Below are 20,105 nucleotides of genomic sequence, written 5' to 3'. Positions count from 1 at the left end.
AATCACTTAAATATGACAATATGGGCTGTTTTATCATTCTTAATCATTCTTAATCATTCAGTGTTGAATCTATTTTTTCCACTTTTTCTGCTTTTCCATGAAATTTGACTTTTCCCTCGTTCACCTCATTTCCAGATGAAAATGGTTATCTAATTAAATGAAATTTACGAGCAAAGTTTATTCCTTTTTTGTGTAAACTCGATGAAAATTAACAGCAACAAATCACGTACAATTATGATGAATAAGCTTTTAAACTGAGAATTGAAATTCAGAGCAAACTGTTGCTCATGAAGACTCAGGGAAAAAAAGAAGAAGAAGAGAAAAAGCAAAATCACCAAAATTGTCATCATTATCATCGTTATTACCGTTATTATCATTAGTCTTTTTTTATTGTGTTTATCTTGTCTTCGATTATTATCTTCGTCTTTACATTTTTCATTCTTATTTATCTTTGCTGAACCTTTTTTCCAAATCCATTTCACGTTCAACTGAACTTGGTTCAAGCATTTGTTGACATTGATGGAAATGAAATATTTATCATGGAAAAGTGAAGAAAAAGAAATAGAGAAAAAATGAAACAAGAATAATCAATCAAAGATATTAGCCCATTATAATCATTACTATTACTCGAGTCTAATGATATTGATGTAATCTGATGAAACAAGACGTGATTATATTGACATGTAATGAACTTTCCATTTTTTCGATTCCTTCATTTTCCATTTCAAACTGTTCTCTTCTCTTCAAACCAGAATCATCATGAAAAATTGTCCGCCACTTGCAATCATGCAAACAAGAAAACTTTTTGTCGACAGAAAAAAAGCAAAATCAATTTGCCAGGAAAGAGGAAAAAATGAATGTAAAAATGAATTCTTTTTTGCTCCAAGTTCTTGCCATGCAAATATTGGTAATGAGAGAGAAAAATGTTGCACTAAATTCGGTAACATGGAGAAACATGATGACGATAAAAATATAGATAATCAACGTCTATGGAAAAGAGATTTATATTTGATAGAGTAAATTGATTTACTCAATCACAAGTGATGCTTGAAAATAAATTGCCTGCAAAAGAGTCGCAACTAAAAGTGAGATTCACAAACAAATCCATTGTAATAGTTTCTCACCATTTCTCATGATAACCCTGAGCCAGGCAACTCTTTTTTTGCTCTTCGTCATGATAATAATTTTCATTATTCGCTATTCAGACGCTATTCACTCATGTTTACATTATGTATTTACTAACTTCTGTCTTATCATCGAATCGACTCAGTTTTTGGTCAAACAGGGTTAACAGATCAAACATCAAATTCTGGTTAAATGCATAAATTCATTTCATCAGATACATAAGTCAAACAGAGGTGGGAAGAAAATTGAGCTTTTCAGATAAAAATAGAAAAGCAGAGGAGAGAGAACAAAAAGAAATTTTCCATGAAGAATTGGTTATGAAAATTCAGGGGAATAAAATCCTATTAATTGGTCATCAGTTGATTAAAAAAGAATGGCTCATTGAGTTTTATTAACCTAATAAATTTCAGCGAACTTGAACTGGAATGAGTTGAATGAAAGAGCTTCAGAGTTAAATCAAAATCGAAAATTTCGAAATAAAAAACGAATCGAAAATTTCGAAATAAAAAACGAATCGAAAATTTCGAAATAAAAAACGAATCGAAATTCGAAAATTTCCAGCTGAATCTGAAGATTTTCTGAGTCGCAATTTTTTCTAAAATTTTTCGTTATCGATTTGGATTCCGAAACTTCCTAAAAAAATCCATAAACCTCAAATTTTTTACAAAAAATCGAATTGTTTTTAATCAAAATTTTCTGTTTCCGAAATGAATTTGAAATTTTTCGTTTCCGATTCAAATTTTGCATGGAAAAAATTTGTAAACTTGAACTTGAAAGTAAAAAGCATTTCATGATAAATTTGGTGATATTGACCAATTGATGAGGTGTAAAGAATTTTGATAAAAAATTGATTGAGAGGAAAAGACGCAAAAAAAAGTTATCAAGATTATGGAACTTTTCATCTCATTTATTATTTTCTTGCACACACAAAGTTTTGTACCTCTCATGAGATATTCTGTGACTTCCATGTAAAATGAAACGATTTTAAATATTATTATGATTATAACTATTATCATGCAGAGTAAATGGATTTTTAACTGTATTCAACTCTTGTACGGTGAAGAGTGAAGTGATGATAATAAAAGGAGACAAAATTTGAGTTGATAAATGTTGAACAACTCATTAAAGCAAAAATGGTTAAGATAATTTATTCACTTTAATAATGATATTAATGAAGCAAAACGGACTAAAATAGTTTTTTTCCAACCTTTTCTTTACGAATTGAACACAATGTTACTTTATATTAATGTAAATACCTGATGATTATTCAATTGATTTTCAGATTTCATTGCATTTCCATTCAAAGTCAACTTGCAAAGAGTGTTTATCGAATCTGTTATTCAATTCATTTCAGTTTTCCGGTCTCAATGAGTTTCCATTTCAATATTGAGTTTAAATGTAAATATTCAATTTGCTAGATTATGAAAAGCTTTCATTTTTTATCGTCATTTCCATGCGAGAAATGAGAGAAAATTTATCAAAGAAAAGGCTGATTCCATTGTTAATTAGCTGATTAATTAGTGACAAAGAAATTAATATTTCATTGACTTGCAGGCAATTGTTGCACTTGATCATTTGACAGGTAAATGTTTGAATGGAAAGGAACCTTTTTCTTTCTTTAATTTTGCGCCTCAAAAACAATTAGACATTTACTGTTCATTCATCAAACAAAGTGAAGCATGAAATTTTATTTACAATTTCAACGTTTCTTCTTCAACAATTCAAGTTGAACGGAAATGTCAATATTACGATGTTTGGTTTGTTGATACTTTTTCCTGTAAATCACACCTTTTGATGACATTTTACACTCAATGAACTAAATAAATTTCTTTTGAAAACCATTTCTGACAATTTTCGCCTCAATTTCCTGACAAATCTATTTTCAGTTATTGTCTCGGATCTCAGTCCATTTTGAAAATTCAAATGCAAAAGATTCGATTCATTCAGATGGTTGTAGGTGTTAGTTCATATGGTAATTATTGCTTGCTAAATTGATCACTATCATTAGTAAATTGATTAAAGCTTTAATGCGCAATCAATATCATTGAGATATATTGGTATGTGGTTTCAATTTGGTGGTCAAGTGACGCCATCTTTTAAGTTCAAAATAACTTGAGCTGAAAAATCTTGGATTACATTTTTTTCGATTTTCGCAATTAGCGACTTTAAACAAAAGCAATTTTGAATCAAAAATGCTGGTTGGTTGTGGGACTTGGAATTCATGGCTTTTGGAGACAAAATTTTGGGCTAGTTTACCACTATTTCGGAAAATGGAAAGAATTTCGTTTTCTCGGTTTTTCAACGATCATGGAATGCGAATAGGGAAATGGCTAAACTATTCTCGAAAATTCGGAAATTCCTTATTTGTTTAACGAACGTCAAGTTTGAGTTTTTTCCCGTCGATGGAAAATTTGACAGTTATGAAGATTGAAGTCTTTGCAAATGGAGGATACTGACAGATTCAGCCTGTTTTGAATCAAAGATATTTCAATGCCAGTTGACTGTAAATCCCTGGGTCGCAACGGGTAGCTTTACATGTCGCTGTCTTTGCACAGCCAAATGGTGATGAAATTTTCTGTTGAGTCAAGCTTTGTCAGACTCAATTTATTGTGAGGTGAAGAGCCATCTTTGGCTTAAAAAGGAAACCTTTTCATCGACCAATTTTTGTCTTTACTATTGATGTTACCAGATGGAACTGGATTTGAAAATTGAGAGGATAATGTGGACAACTTACCTGTTTACTTCAGCATTGAAAATGTACAGTGTTTCTGTTGGTGAGATCATTGGGTGAAACCAGGTTCCATCAGTTCCATTGAGCATTCCACATCGAGAGCTCGCCCAGCAGTCTACAGTTCTGAACAAATGGGAGAAAATTAATTTCCACTTAATAAATTGAAAAGTTTCATGCTGCATAAATTGCCAATGAAAATAATGTTGATAGCAACTAAACAACAATTAGGTTGGTCAAAATTACCTTTCGCCTCTCCACTTGTGCATCAATAAAAGTTTTTTGACATCGTCTTTACCCGTAAATGCTGTGTAAACGCCATTACCAGAGTTATTTTGCTGCAAATTAAATTCAAAATTAAATTCTGTGTCTTTCATTTGAATTTTATTTCAATTTATAATCAGTTTCAATAAATTCTGTTGAAATGAGCTTGCAGACTCAAGCTATCAAGATGTTGTCAATTCAACTAAAAATCAGATATTTCGATACTAATTAATTGTCTGGATCAAAGTGGTGAAAAGCAAAATTTCCTTGAAAATTTTTCTCTTCTCTTAAGATTACGAATTTTGTAATCTGTAACTTTATCGCACTAATTATATTTCTACCGTTATCCACATCGTTAAACATGCTCGACCACTGTTTGAAATTACGAATCTTCAGTAAGAAATCAGTATATTTCTCACTGAAGATTCATGTAGAAAAGTTCTGGGCTCATTTGAAAGAAAAAACTTGATCGTGATGACGATAATTAAGGGACTTTGAGAGCAGAAAATAAAAATCAGAGCAATCAGATTATTATTCTGACTATGGAATAAGGCTGTTTGCTAATGAGGAGAAAAAAAGAAGCTCCGTTATAAATCAAGATGCACTATTAATCACCTGAAGAAACAGATCAAAATGTGATTTAAAAGATGATTTAAGGTGAATCCGATCAAAAAAATTATTCAGATAAAAAGAGATAAATGGAAGAAAGATAAGAATGAATAAAATGAATTTTTCCAAACTCATAATTTTATTCATACGATTGTCCTGCGCATTGATAAATATCAAAATGTGGGGTTTAACGGTTTTCAACTTTGAATTCATCACCGGAATCGGTAACAATTAATAGTCCAAGACTATTATTCAAGTTTATTTCCAGAGCAACAATGTCTTCGTAACTAATGTCATTCATCTCATGATTTTACTCTAAACGAAAACTTGAAATCTGAAAAAAATTGAAATCAAATATTTGATTCTTTTATCGGATTCACCTTAAACTTTACCGACGATAATTATCCATTAATCATGAGCAATTGCATTTATCTTATCGACCAAGTAGCTAATGATTGTGTAAATTGGGCAAATCAAGGACAAGATGAAGTGTAAAGATACGATAAAAAGTCCTTTAAAAGAGTCAATGGAAGTTGAGAAAATTGTAATTCAATGTTGAACCAAAAGAAGCCGCTAGTAGCAATGAAACTTCGAGTTCGAGCTGAAACGTTGACCTTTCTCGTTAAACTGTGCAAATTGAATTCAAAGGAATGACTCGATTCACTTTGACTTTTATCAAACTCGATATTTCCCCATATTGCTTTCAATAATTGTTACCCTTCAGCACTGCATAATTAATCACTTACGCTAACATCCCTTCCAATTTAGACGATCGTAAATGTACAAAAAAGCATTCCATCGAACAGAATGAAAGTGTCAAAAGAAAAACAATTTACTCTTCTTTGCTGTTGAAGAATGAATTTTTTCAAAGAAAATTGTAAAAAAAAACATTTTCTCTTCAATACTGAAAAAGATTGATGATACTTACTCCATACATGATGCCAAACTTATCTGGAATAGGCATTTTCAAGCTTCGAGAAATGGTTGATAATTTAGTCACAAATGGAACTTCGAAACCATCGAAAAGGACTTGACCCACTGTCAGATTAAGAAACAAGCCTCCACCATGTTTCTTGATGATGGAACCAGCAGTCTTCTTGAACATTGGAGCTTTCTCGGCAATCGTTTTAGCGATTGTCTGAAAGGAAAACGAGAAAAAAAACAAAACCCAAAAGGTCAAGTTATAATGCTGTTAATAAATATTCCAATAACCAACAATTTTGTGTATTCCTTGCTTTCATGGGTTCAATAGATGAGAACAATTTGCATGATTATTGAATGATAAAGAGCATTCAGAGAAACCTTTTTTTCTCCAATCATTATAATCTTTCATGAATCATTCATATCAGTGTCCATCAAATAAACATAGCCTTATACTGATAAACAAATGTGTAAAAATTTTTGGACAAAAGTGATTTTCGAAGAAAGAAATGTTCTCAAAATTGGAAAATGAGAAAAATGGAAATTCGAAAAAAAAACTTTTTCCATTTACAGGATGACGAAATTCAAGTGGCTCATTTGGAGACATTATTTTCGTCCCAAGACTCTTTACTCACCACTACAGGGAAATTGATTAACGTTAATGTATCATCAAGATTTCCTGCCGACAAATGTGGAACAAAGTTGTAACTTCGAATTGTTTCATAGTCAAACAGAGTTTCATCTGAATTCCATGTGTGAATAACATTCCTGCGAACCTGCCTAAAGGTGTATGGACCCATTTCAGTAAAGATTGCCTTTTCTCCGGAAATGAAATCATCAACATTTGTTAGATTGAAAAGGTAGAAACGAGTGTAAATAGGAATATCTGGATTGGTCCAAGCTGATAGCGTTTCCGAGCCATTTGTTAATGGAAATTTCTGAGCAAAGTTGAGGGCAAAGAGAAAAGTTGCTGATTAGTTCAATTGTTATTGAAATCAATTGATTGAAAGGGAGTAATAAATGGAGATGAAATGTTGCAAATTCAATCATGTATGAAGAGAAAATCATTTTTCTCTCAATTTTCTCCATCCAACGAAAGTGGAAAAATTTTCTCCATCATTTTTATCGACAACAAATTAATGGACATTATTTGCCAAAAAGTGAAACAACGGGACAAAATTATTCAATTAATGCTTCCATTTATTGGATTAAAAGAGTTATCATTTTCATTTCATGATCGTTGGTTTGTGATTCTTGTTATTAATTCAATTCTCAAGATGAGCTTTTGATTAAAGCAAGATTGATGGTTGAAGAGTAAATAATTTTGGAATCGAAACGAAAAAAAACTCATTAAATCTCAATTTATTTGAATTGATAAATCAGAGAAAAAAATGTCTCATATCGCTAATTTCATGTAACTCTCTATCAGTTAATTAGCATCAGATACCTTTAATAGCCTCCAGAACTTTGTGGAACATGAATGGAATTATTTATCTGAAAAGCTCAACAATCGTTGACTTGATTAACTGTTAACTCTAAAAGAGCCAATGTGCTTAAAAGACTTTCAATTAGTCGATGGAATTGAACATTTTTTGACCAAAATTTTCGCTCAGATAATGTTCGGTATTTCAGTTTATGAGAACTTTTCGGTTCAGTCTTTTCTTTTCAAAAAAATCATCTGTAGAAAAGGCCAAATGGAAAGGTGAGATAAATCTGCTCTTCTACTAATCCATTATTTGTGTTTTGACTTAACATCATTTCAGCCTTTCCGATTGAAGAATAGCAAAGATGAGCAACATGCAAACCTTTTAATATTGCATCAATGAACATCATGAACACAACCTTTTAGTTCAACATTCTTAATCTCAATGAGAAAATCTTGTTTTGCATTCAATTCTCAACAAATTCTGAGATGAAAATGAAATTCTGTCAAAATGAAGGCAGAAATTTTGAAAATCTCTTCAACATTAAATTTCATTTTCTCGATTTGCTGTGGGCGTTTCAACAAAATATTGATCAACATTCATGAGCATCAATGTCGATTCAATGTGGAAATTAATTATCACTCAGTTGATGGAAAGATTTGCCAGAATTTTTAAATGTTTGGAAAAAGTTCGAAACGAAAATCAATTTTTCGAAAAATTCACTTTAAAAGTAAACAAAAAGAAAAGAACGACTTTCAAGAAAAACTTCGATCTGGTTCATCATTTATCAAATCTCAACTTATGACAAGATCATACCTTAAGGGTTTCCATTCAGTTTGCATTGTTAAATGGTCTATGCTTGGTTACCTTTAAGCAAACAATTATTCTCATTGTTGACGTCTTTTAACTGAAAAAACACATTGATTCGAGTTACGATTCGTCTAATGGAACCACAAAAGCAAATGATACAATTTGCTTCTCCATTTAAATCATGATATAAATCAATAAGTCAACATGTTTACAAGATTACCAAGTAATAAAGATAACCGTTGATGCAACATTAAATCTTGTTAGACAAACAATGAAAAAATGAAAAGTCAGGCAAAATTTTACATTATTTACAAGTTAATGTTTACTCAGGTAAAGAGCAAATAAAGTGATATGTAAATGAACTCATTTGACCAAACATGGAAAAGATTGAAATAGATTTTAAAATTGCTAAATGATTCGAAGCTGTAATCAATTATCTATTTTAAGCTCTCATTTCAAATGAATTTTCTGCAAACTTTCATTAACAATTTACTTTGAATTTCGGTTGAAATTGAAATGAAAAAAGTCGAAAGATTGAAAATTTTGAACGAACTTACGAATTTAGAAAATTGAAATTTTCATGATATTTTGCATTTCGAGTTGAAAATCAATATGAATCATGAAATGAAGAGATTCAATAAAATGAATTATTTGAAAATTTTGGTTCAAAAACATTCGAACATTGAAATTTGACTTTTTTATATTCATTGTTTTTTCATTGATTTTCAACTCAACCTCAGCATATGTGGAATGAAAATTTTCATGTTTTCTCATTCAATTTCCAAAGAGCTCCAAGCCAAATGCAATAACTTTGATTATTACCTTTTCCATGAAATTTTCAATTTTACCCTGTTGACTGGGTTATCACCTAAAAACTCATAACTTGCAATCAAAACAAGAATAAAATCGAAGAGTAAAAATGGCTTCCAAATTCAAACTCAGAATTTTCCAAAATTTCGACCATTTTAATTTCAAATCAACTTGCAATGAGAAACGGAAAACTGAAAAAAGCAAAATTCTGAAATTGAATAATTCGATGGAAATAAAGGTTGAACAAAAATGTTTGGATAATGTTGATTCGATGAATATGAAACGGTAAAAATGATGGAAACAGTGAAAAGTGAAAACATTTTTTTCTTCTCCTCATAACTTAATAAACAGTTAGATGATAATTTGTGAATGAATAACAGGCATTGAAGTGATGGAATGAAATGGAATCAAAATTATCATAAACATCATCATCAGGTGAACATTTGGTAATTAGATTTGAGCATTCATTTAGAGCTTGTAATATCTTGCAACTGTTAATACAGTTTCTTACAACAAACACCTTGAGCTTAACAAGCATCTCAATATACATGCAACTGTATAACAGTTGTCATGGAGTAATCATCATGTTACATGATATATGAACTAGAAACCAAGTGAAACAAAAATTAATCTTTAATTTGATATGAGCAAACATGAAAAGTATAACTGTGATTATAATCATTTGTATTAATGGCGCAAGATTAATTATTTTAAGAATAACAATTTCTCCTTCAATGTTTAACCCGAAAAAAAAGTTGACCCAAAAATTTTGATAAAAAATTCGCCAATGAAGAACATATTTTCATCAATTTGTGATCAACTTTAATCGCCATCAAATGTTATCATTAATGATGATAATATTGAGAAACCCAAAACCAGTGAAGCAAAATTCATCACTTTTCTTCTCTTTTTTTTTGCCTTCACTTTTCTTGTTCCATCTTTACCAGACTTTACCAATCAACCCATTTCCTTCCCTTGCTCAGTTACAATTCAAGCCTATTCAAGGCGATCATCATGATGATGGGTTGGAAGAAGAAAGTTATCTATTTAATGACAGCTGTGTTATTGGATCGACTATTTTTCATGGTAATGTTCATTTCATCGAGAAATGGAAAATAGAAAAGTTGAGACAAAATTCAATTAGACAATTATTGGGTTTCAAGTTTAGCTTGACCTCGGTGAAGGACGGTTGAGATTACAAGTCAAGGTGAATGGCGATCAAGATTAAATGGTCATCAAAATTTAAATCTTGTTCCAATATTGACTGAATATGGTTTCGAAGTGGACAAGTTAATCTCTCCATTTTGCAATTTTTCATGAAAAACGATTTGGATTTAAGCTTTGAAATTTTTCTTCTTTTGAAAGTGAAACTAATTTGTTGGTCTAACAAGATTTATTGAGTTTATTCAACTTCGTTGACTAAATGATTAGACTTTTGTTTGCGCACAGTAACTGCACACCAACTATTGGTATCATTTAGATGCAGCCCGAGGCAATGTTATCCAATGAATCTTGCGACCATTATGAGCACAATTTTACTGGTTGAAACTGGTTCAAGTTCACTTGTTATTAGACTATCGATTCTGTTGGTTGAGTAATGAGGAAAAGTAGAAAATAGGAATTTCTCTTTTCATTCACTCTTGCTTTCTTTACTTCTTGTTTATCTACTGATCAACTGAATTTTCAACTAAACTCAACTGATTCTAATAATGATTATTATTGTAAAACTTTACGCCGTTTACTGCCATTATTAAATGGGTAAATCGATAAATGAGAATTGAATTGAATCTAAAAGTAAATAAGTTGGTTAACCATGACTGAACAGAGAAAATCAATTTTTCTCTTTTCATCTTTTTTCTTCTTCTTCTTTTGCTCTGTTTTCTCCATGTTTTCATACTATTTTCATGGCAAAGTATCAACTTATATTTTGATTTCTTGTCCAACTCAATGTGATAATCACAGTTGACAGAGTTGATAATTATCATATTTGACGGTAAAAATGGTCGATTATTTGGGTTGAAATTATCATCATTCATCAATTTGTCTCGTTTTTGTGTATTTTTTTCACTTCAATACCGGCCAGTCTATTGATTAAAGATTTGATGTCAGGAAAAGAGTTATTAAGGCATAAGCTAAAAACGATTATGAGCAAGTTATTCAAGGAAAGAAGGATATTTGTTATCAACAAAAATTCCATGTTAACTATTGGAATTTTATATTGCCATTGCTCAGTGGAACAGTTGAGAGTATTGTTTTCTCATTTATAAATAATGATTGTCATAATAATTGATTTATATTGACTTTTTCATTCAACATTAACCAACACTGAGCCTAATGAATAGTCCAAATGAAAAATTATATTTTTATTCAACTGGACCAAATGAACAAAGAGTAGAGAAGTTCCTCTTTGAGTTCATGTGTAAACCCAGTCAACAATCACTTTGACTAGCAAGGGAAGTAAATGCGATTCCAGTTACCGATATGATTAAGATTGGTGCATTCACTAGGCCATGTTGAGTTGCATTACTACCCTTACTTGTAAATGCCTAAATACCACTAACAGCGCACTAGCAAAAAGTCAAAATATTGTTTCACTTTTGTGCTCTACAAGATAAGCTCAAAAAACTTTGAAAAATTGTACAAGCCAAGGCACTGCCCTTCTTGGCTGGCCAAGTTTGATTTGAATCATCAGTTTATTTTGCATTATTGAGGCTCATGTTTTGAGCTGCTTTCACTAGACGCATAAAGTCAACCCTTTTGACATCTTAACAAGCTAAGGTTGTAATGCGGTTGCACTTGGTGAACTATTTTATGTCATAAATTGCGAGATTATTGATAATAATGATTAGATAAGGTTGCAATGAACAAAAATAGGAAACATTACTTTTTAATTGACCATCGAATTAAAAAGCCAATTAAAACTACAGGATTTATTGAGCTTATCAGTGGCTCACGTTGCACCTTTGACCATCCAATTCATCTTTTTTCCCCGTTTTTATCACTCACCGATTAATGAGTTTTCAATCTAAGCAATTAATCATTTTACTGTAAATAACTAAATCATTCACTTTAAAGGTTGAATAAAAATTAATCATAAATAATCAAACTAGCATCATGACAAAAGTTGAAACAAAAAACTGGAAAAATGCTAAAATGAGTTTCGTCTAACTTCAAATTGAATCTGATAAAGGTGAGTGAAAAAAAGTCAATTTTGGGCTTTAAAGGCTTTAAGAGTTTCAACATTTTTCATGAAAAACAACGAAAAGTAGAAAGTTTAATCATTTCATTCGCGATTCTCTTATTTTCAATTGCAAATAATCAGATTCAATTGATAGCTTTTAACAAGGAACTTCATTAAAATGAACAAAATCATTTCCTACTTAACGATTCAACAGTAAAACTTAATCAAGTTGAGCCTCAAATTCAAGGAACAGTTGCCTCAATGAAATGATTGAACTCCAAGAGAAAAGGCGCAAGCATTTACAATTGAGATAGAAATCAGTTATTTTCTCGTTCATTTGAGCCTTGAAATTTTCTGCTATTACAGGCTCATTGATTGTTACAGCAAAAAAAAGCAAAACCAAAAATGTAAAGCAAGGCTTGCATATTGTTTACAATCATTTGATTTGTTTGCTCGTCCAAAGTCATTGGCTGAATTATCTTGAATTTTCGTTTCAAAAACAAGAACCGTTAACTAGATTAATGATGCCAGTTAAAGCACTAAAAATGGGTTTCTCATTATTTTTCAGCTCCAAACATATCAAGTCAAGTCAACCTTATAAAAGCCATTTAATAGCAACAAAGTTGCTTCTCTCTTCAAAACTCAACTTTCAAAAGTTAACTCAACTTCTGCTCATGTTGATTGAACGATATTAATCTTGTTAGTTAATGCCTTTGAGAATGGCGAGTTTTCTCTGTTTTTTTTCTTCTTTCATGAAAAAAAAACAATCAGGAAAATTCAATTTACAAACTTTCATCTTTACCAGAAAATTTTGAAATTATTTTCAAAATAAATTCCAAGCTTTCTCAGTGTAATTAAAAGGTTGATTTATTCTGACTCAGATGAAAATAGATCGAAATGAGCATTGAGAAAGCCGCAAAAATTGCAAACTTTTCAAATTCGTTGAGCGTTTTCAAATCAAGGCAAACATGTGTTTGAACAAAAGTTAGCCAAACGAATTAAATTAGCAAGAGATTTGCATAAATCGAACCGGTTCAGTTTCGTGAGTTTTCTTAATGAAATTTATTCGAATGCAGAACAAAAAGTTTTTCCGAGTTTTCAGTTTCACTTCACACAGAGAAACAACTCCAAGTTGAAATTAATGTACTAAAGATGAGAAAGATTAACAGATTACAACCTAGAACTCGACCTTATCAACGAGACTTTATGACCATTGGCACTCAAAACCATTGACAGAAGTCTGAAAGTTTTAATTTCTTGGAAAATGTGTTGAATAGAGAAAATGCAAATATTGAATTTTCGTCTATTTTTCAGGGTTCATAGTTGAAATTTAAAGCTCGAATGTTTTTCAGTGACTTTAAAACTTATCTGTTTATGGACTTGAATGGATTCCATTTTGAAGATGAAGAGAAAAGCCAATTGTGATGTAATTTACTTTTGATGAATAAGAATGAAAATGATAACCTCAAGGTAATAGAAGGCAATTTGTCATTTACAGCAATCATGAAAAGTGTTTGCTTCATTTACGTCTGCCCAAGTTTAATCTCTTTTTTTCCTTTGCTTCTGAAACTGACATGTTTGGTCATCTTGAAAATGCAAGATTAAACTGAAATGAATTTTGCTCCCATTTCATTGTAGTTAAACAAATGAACCTTTAAAAAATTTTCATCTAAAATTACACATTAAATCAAGGTTATCCAGTTTCGAATCCTTTTCCGTTTATTGATTTGGACCAGAAATTCCCATGGAATGTAATAAAATCTTTCTCAATTTTATTTACACTTAATCGGTACTCGAGTACGAAATTGAATATTCAAGTTGAAAAGTGCAATTAAGTGCAAAACTAGTGAAACTTGTAACTCTTTAGCAAATAATCAGGAAACAAATGAATTTCTCAACGGAATTACATCATTTCAAAATTGCAAAATTGTTAAGTATTCTTAATCATTCAGACTACAGGGATAAAAGAATGAAACTTTTTCCGTTTAAAAGTCAAATTCTTGTGCAAACTCAGGTAAGCTCTTTATCGAAACATGATTGATGTCAAGGAATCTCCTTTCATTTCGTCACAGATCAAATAAAAACAAGGGAAAAGCCAGAAACTCTCGTTGGATGACGGAAATGAAGAACTCATGATCGAATCAAAGTAAACTTTTCAAACTCGGTTCGCCAAGAAAAGCGACAATCTTTCGATTTTCGATGATCGATGGAAATAAAGTAAAAGTCGATTTCGATGTTTTAGGCTTTTGATTGGTTTTAATGAACTCATAAAGTAATTTAATATCTCATCAGGAAGGAAGTAAAATAGATGTAATTAGTGAAAGTAAATGTTGAACAAAACATGAAATTAAATCAGATAAAAGACAATAAATTATGACTGATTGCAACTCGCCAATCAATTAAAGTTCATTCTTCTCTTGTCTCTTCAAGTGTTAATAAACTCGACTTGTTCATCAAAATTCATGACACTTGGAACTGTTCAAGTAAATAATGAAAAAGAACTGATATCGACTTTTAATCATTTTCCTTTTGTCGTCGGTAAGCAGAAAATGAATCAAAATCTTATCGATTCAACTTGGAATCCTGGAAGCAGGGAAAAGATTGAAATTCGTTAACCAATGGAAGGTGTAAAATGATGAAAAGGCAACTCACGTTTGAAATTTATTTCAACTTTTTTTTCTCTCTTTTCTTTTCTTCTTTTTCCCAATCTGATGACAATTCTTTATCCATACATTTATCATGTTAGAAGGTCAATTCTGTTTCATGGTTGTTCATTTTCATGGCATAAGATTATCAATAAATGATTGTTGCAATAAATATTTCCACTTGATTTTTAGTCTCATTTCTTTGGCTGAAAAGTCATAAAAATGTGAAAAGATTAAAACTTTTCATCATCAATTCCATCAATTTTGATTTGTTGAGAGAAAAAGAAGAGAAAAAAAGAAAATGTTCTTTCAGTTTTCGAATAAATTTCAAGATTCTTAGCAACTGAATAGAAAAAAAAAACATTGGAACTGAAATTTCTACTTTCACTGAGTTATTATTCAATATCAAAAGTGAAAAGAAGAAAATATTTTTTCATATTATCATGAGATAAGAATGAAAGGAAAAGTATCATGAGAGTTGAAGATGAAGAAAAAATCAGAGAACCGGAAATCTCATTCTTATTCTTTTTCATTTTTTCCTCAAGATTCTTCAATTTTCTTCCAATTGAATAGAATAACCATGATGACTGTACTACTTTTCATCTAGCACAACAATCGCTTCAATATTAATTTTCCACTGAATTTTCAATTGAATAATGAACTTGTCCGTTGCACCATGAAACTTGAAAATGGTGACAAAAAAAGAAAAAAATTTCCTTTTCTTTCCATTTTTGATTGGAAAATTTTCATTTCAAATTGCATCTTGTTTACCATTTAAATGATATTGTCTTCACGGGAAAAGAGTAAAACAAATAACTCGAGTTTCTTGAATAATCTTGAAGAATTACTGTTAAAGCATTATCATGGTGATGGAGCAAAAATGCTTCAATTAAATCTCTGGATTCAACAAGATTTGCATTGTCAAATGAATCGACTGATTGAAAAGAAGTTCAGAATTCCAGAAAATAAGAAATGTTTAGATCAAGACTGGAGCAATGCATTGATAGCAGCTCGTGCAAAGTTAACTCAACCTGACAAGTAACTTGTTAGGTGGATGAAAACACTGTCAAGCTACTCTTCGTGTCTGATTGGGACAAGAAGTTTGACTTGTTTTTGATTAGTTTTTATTACGTTTCATTAGAATCAAAAAGTTTAACGAAGAAGCTCGTTAAGTTCGAAAATTTCAAATTTTGTCGTTTTTCGATTTGTTGTGAGATCTATCGATTAAATTCCTTAATTAGAAACCAGGATTGAACTTTGAATTGATTGGTACTTTTGCGCTGAAAAATTACATGTTAATCAATCTTGAGAAATGTCAATGGAAAAGATAATCAGAAAAATTCGAATCTAAACGCGTTCGACTCTGAACTTGACCTGAAGCTGACATTGAACTTTATCGATAGTGAAAGATTAGACTGTTAAGAGTCTTTTATTTTCAATGATTGGATCAAGTGTTTGTTTTCAAGGTTAAGAGCCTAACCTCGAAACTTAGTTACATCAGAGTTGAATGAGCATCATCGGCTTATTTTGCATTGTTATTGTAACAGAAAACTGATGAATCTAAAAATAGTGTTTCAATCGCCATTTCCATCCATTCGGTGAGTAAAGTTGTTTTTCATCTCATTACACATCTTGTGCAATCAATAATCTAAATAAACAATATTTTTGCTAAGCTTGCACAGCAATGGATCGTTATACTGCAACTTTTTATCGCAAACCTTTATCTTGCGAGAAGAAAAATATGGATTAAGCAAAAATCGATGTTTTCATATCAATGAAAACTAAGGAAAGTTGTTGCTGTTTACAAATGAAAATTGCAAATGTATCTCGCCTCAAGGTATCACTTGGTTAATTCAATATTAGCTCATTTAATCAATCAATTCTACGTCATTTACCAACGAGTCTCTATTTACATAACGAACTAACCTTATTTTTGTAACAAAGACCAGGTTTTGTCTCTTCTGACCCAAACGACAACAGCTAATTTAAGCAACCAATGTTTACCATTGGCTTTACATGCAATTTTTTATTTCAATTTTTAATCTTTTGAACAATTCCAATGCTTTTGTCAACATTTGCAATCGATTTTTTAATTTCCACGTTCGCCTCAAGTCTTGGCCTTAGCTTATTGAGACAATTAACGGACTTGCCTCAGTTTCCTGGTTAACTTAAACTCATCTACAAGCTTTTATGGTTACTTATAAAACTCATTTCCATTGTCACTTGTTGGTGAATCTGTTGCTTTTGACATTTAAAATGGACAATTGAATTAACTCTAATTGCGGCAAAATGATGATTCAAGTTGATATTGGTCAACTTTTTCTTGGTTTGCAAACTTTTCGTGAAACCAAATAGTTTGATCATTTGTATCAATTAGTCAAGAAAAGGCAAAGAGCAAGAAAAAGTGAGTTACATTGAAGTGAATGGGAAAACAAGACAATCAACAAACAAGTAAACAGTTTCTTGAGCAAGCGTTTGTTCAAAAATAGCAAGCAAAATGAAAGAGGCAAAAAATAGACTAAAATAGGTACAGTAAGTGGCAAGTGCTGTAATCAAGATAAATTGCTTTAAATGAGGCTAAATTAATTTCAATCTTGGTCAACAATTACACAGTATAAATTAGCATAATTTATGTAAATTTCAATTAAACTCGACTTTCATCGAGTTGGTTCAGCTTTTGCTAAACATGAATACAGTTGGATGATTGAACATGATCAAGATTAAACTGGACAATCAATGAGATAAACTGTGTAAACTTACTTGTTGAATTGTTGTTGTAATGAAATTATCAATCAAAATGGGCAAGTAAATGCCAAATACAATGATGGATAGTCCAATGATTAAGGTTATCGGTGACATCGATTTGTTAAGATCCATGGCCGACAATGAAAAGCTGATACAATATTTAGAAGTAAAGATTGATTGGAAACAAGACAATGATGAATGAAACCAAATTGAGAAGAAAAAAACTTTTTACTCTCGACCGAAGAAAAGAGATGCACTAGGAATGGACGCACATTTTACGCGAAAAAAGGTCGAACTAGAAAAAGGAAAAATGAGTGAAGAACAAGTTTAAAAATATTTGACAAAAAATGACGCAAATGATGTTGACGTTAGTGATGCACAATGATGAGTGTCGATTAATTTTGTTGTTGGTCAATCCTGATTTCTAGTTGCGACTTTTATCTGGTTTAATCAACAGGTCAGAAGGAAAAGGATGAGTATTAATAGTTAACATTGGTAGTTGTAGAGAGTCAATGGAATGACGAGAAACTTGAATAAACTTGAAAACGGGAAAAGTTGCAGTAAAGCGAGTGAGTGAGCGAGAGAGTTGGTGAGTCTCAGGTAATAATTTTAGTTATAATTGTAACTTATCATAATGAATGAAGTAGTTGACAGAAATCAGCTTTTCAGGGAAACAAGTGAGAGCTCAATAAGAACCAGAGAGTGAGATTGAGGGAGGAATAAGTGAGTGACTTTCAAGTTGAAGATATGTCATTGATATGTAAGATGAACAGAAATGGCGAAAACCGCAAAAAAATGATTTCGATTTCAATAAAATTCTTTAAGAGTGTTTTCATGAAAAACACTAAAATTGATAAAAATCAATTTTCGTTTATCGATCAATTTTAATTTTCCTTTTTTCCCTCCTTTGGATTGATCATTGAACGGGCAATTTTCAATCCAATGTTGATAAAGATCTGAGATAATCCGATAATTCCGAGTTTTGATGGAAGAAAAGATTGAATTTTCCAAAATTATTTTTCTCTTGATTACCGAATTTAATGTCGTCATTGATTCATTGGACGTCAGCAACTCTCAACTTGATCTACTTTTACCATTGAAATCTTTAGGTAAACCTTGTTCTTATCCATTTCCGTAACTGATTAATCTTGATTGATTCCAGTCGAAAAAAGAATTATCATGCAAACATAAAATTACATGAGTTTCACCACACTTGCTAACCTAATAATTTGAACGTGAAAGAAGGTGATATTCAATGGAAATGGAATGTTGATGAAAGTGGGAAAAAAAGTTCACTCATCCATTGACTTTTCCATTCACATGTGGTTACATTGAAGTTGCATTAAACCTTTCAATAAGTCACAAATGATAATTTGCACTTTGACTGATCATCAACAGGTAAGTGAATATCATGTTTATCGAGAGAAGCAACAAAAAAACGAGAAAAGAAACAAAATTTCTAAAGATTCTTTTCTTAAGTCTTTTTCACAACAAGTTGCTCTTCCTTTGGCCCTTCCTTTGGAAAAGAGTAAACCATTGAACAATTAACTGATTCTTGCTGAATCTCCAAGTGCACCACAATAATCATCATTACATCATTAAAATTTCATGCATCAGATTCATAGCTTTTAACGTTTCCTTTACTTCGTCTTCCTTGCCACTTGAAGCAACTTTTTTCTTTTTTCATTTTTTTTCAAACATTTAAATGTTTTCCATGTTAATATTCAAGGTTGATGAATAACTACAGCTTTTGCTTTAATTGAACAATTCTGTTTCCAGGCTGAAGCATAAAATTGTCACTTTACTATCAATATAATTCGAGGCAATTTCATGAGCAATCAGTTGCAACTGTTGAAAGATAAACGTTTTGCATCGAAACCCGACATTCGTCAACTTTTTGCTTTTTTATTGTCACTCATTTGGCCATGAAAAGAACGGAAAAAATTGAAACTTATACAGTAATCACGATTAAATAATTTCCAAATCTCGTTTGACTTGATTGTTGGTTCCACATTTCCAGTCTATTCAAGTGAATAAAAGTTGCGAGTTTTAATGATCAATGCAAACGTAATAGTAAATGTTCATTTTGTTTGTTGAATCATTCATCTCGAATGACCAGTCAAAGTAAAAGTGAAAAAAGGTCTCGACCAAAGAGAAAGATTCTCGAGAGACTCAAATGGGTCAGGTGGGTCACATTTGGATTTGACAGATGCAATGTCTTTGCATAAACAATGTTTTACTCTTGCAAGAGACAAACCTTTTTCCCTCATTTACTTGATTAATTACTTTTCATTTTTTTCTAGCAATCAAAAAGTGCAATTTGAAAATTGTCTTTTCCCTCAATTTTTCACTCATTGTTGAAAGACAATTGAACATCAAGTCCACTGAGCTTTGTTTGCTCTTCGATTCTTTGGACGTAAAACTTTTTCAATGTTGATGTTCAATTGTTTTTTACTTGCAAATCACGAGTTGAAATCTGACTAAACAGAAGCCTCTAGACGAGCTTCAAGTGGACGAAGTTGAGAATCACGAGAATCAAGTAATCATCAGTGACAACAAAACTGAGATAAAATTCATTCTTTTCTAGTGTTTTCCTTTCAAAATCATTGTTGAAAAATTATTCAATTTACTGTTCTTTTCTTGTTCCATCAACTGATGAAACTCTTGAAGACACACACATATCAACTCAGGTTGAGCAAAGGTTCAAATTGATTGACTTGAAAAGCTATAAATCATGTTAATCATTTTCTACTTTTTTCCATCACATTTGGTCTTCTTTTTGGTTTCATCCACTTTACACCCGTTTCAACCCAAACTACCAAAGTTGAAAGTTTTTCTGGGTT

The 20,105-nt window shown here is 31.2% G+C and overlaps 1 protein-coding gene across 1 annotated transcript in view; it reads right to left on the bottom strand.

Moving 5' to 3' along the window:
- Nucleotides 1-18,053, bottom strand: part of LOC107363787 (platelet glycoprotein 4) — a 28,027-nt gene extending 9,974 nt beyond the window's left edge. Inside the window, exons 1-5 of the mRNA XM_015931056.3 lie at nucleotides 17,278-18,053; nucleotides 6,283-6,585; nucleotides 5,655-5,864; nucleotides 4,100-4,191; nucleotides 3,860-3,979 (exon numbers count right to left, since the gene is read on the bottom strand). Coding sequence (XP_015786542.2) covers nucleotides 3,860-3,979; nucleotides 4,100-4,191; nucleotides 5,655-5,864; nucleotides 6,283-6,585; nucleotides 17,278-17,394 — 842 coding nt within the window. The 5' untranslated portion in view covers nucleotides 17,395-18,053. The remainder of the gene's footprint in view (nucleotides 1-3,859; nucleotides 3,980-4,099; nucleotides 4,192-5,654; nucleotides 5,865-6,282; nucleotides 6,586-17,277) is intronic.
- Between the last annotated feature and the right edge of the window lie 2,052 nt (nucleotides 18,054-20,105).

Source organism: Tetranychus urticae, chromosome 2, assembly GCF_039701765.1.
Source record: "Tetranychus urticae isolate SD_2017Ah chromosome 2, NJAU_TeUrti_SD_1.0, whole genome shotgun sequence".
Lineage (NCBI taxonomy): Eukaryota > Metazoa > Arthropoda > Arachnida > Trombidiformes > Tetranychidae > Tetranychus > Tetranychus urticae.
Note: the sequence above shows the minus strand (reverse complement) of the source record. Positions and strands in the feature narration are given on the sequence as shown.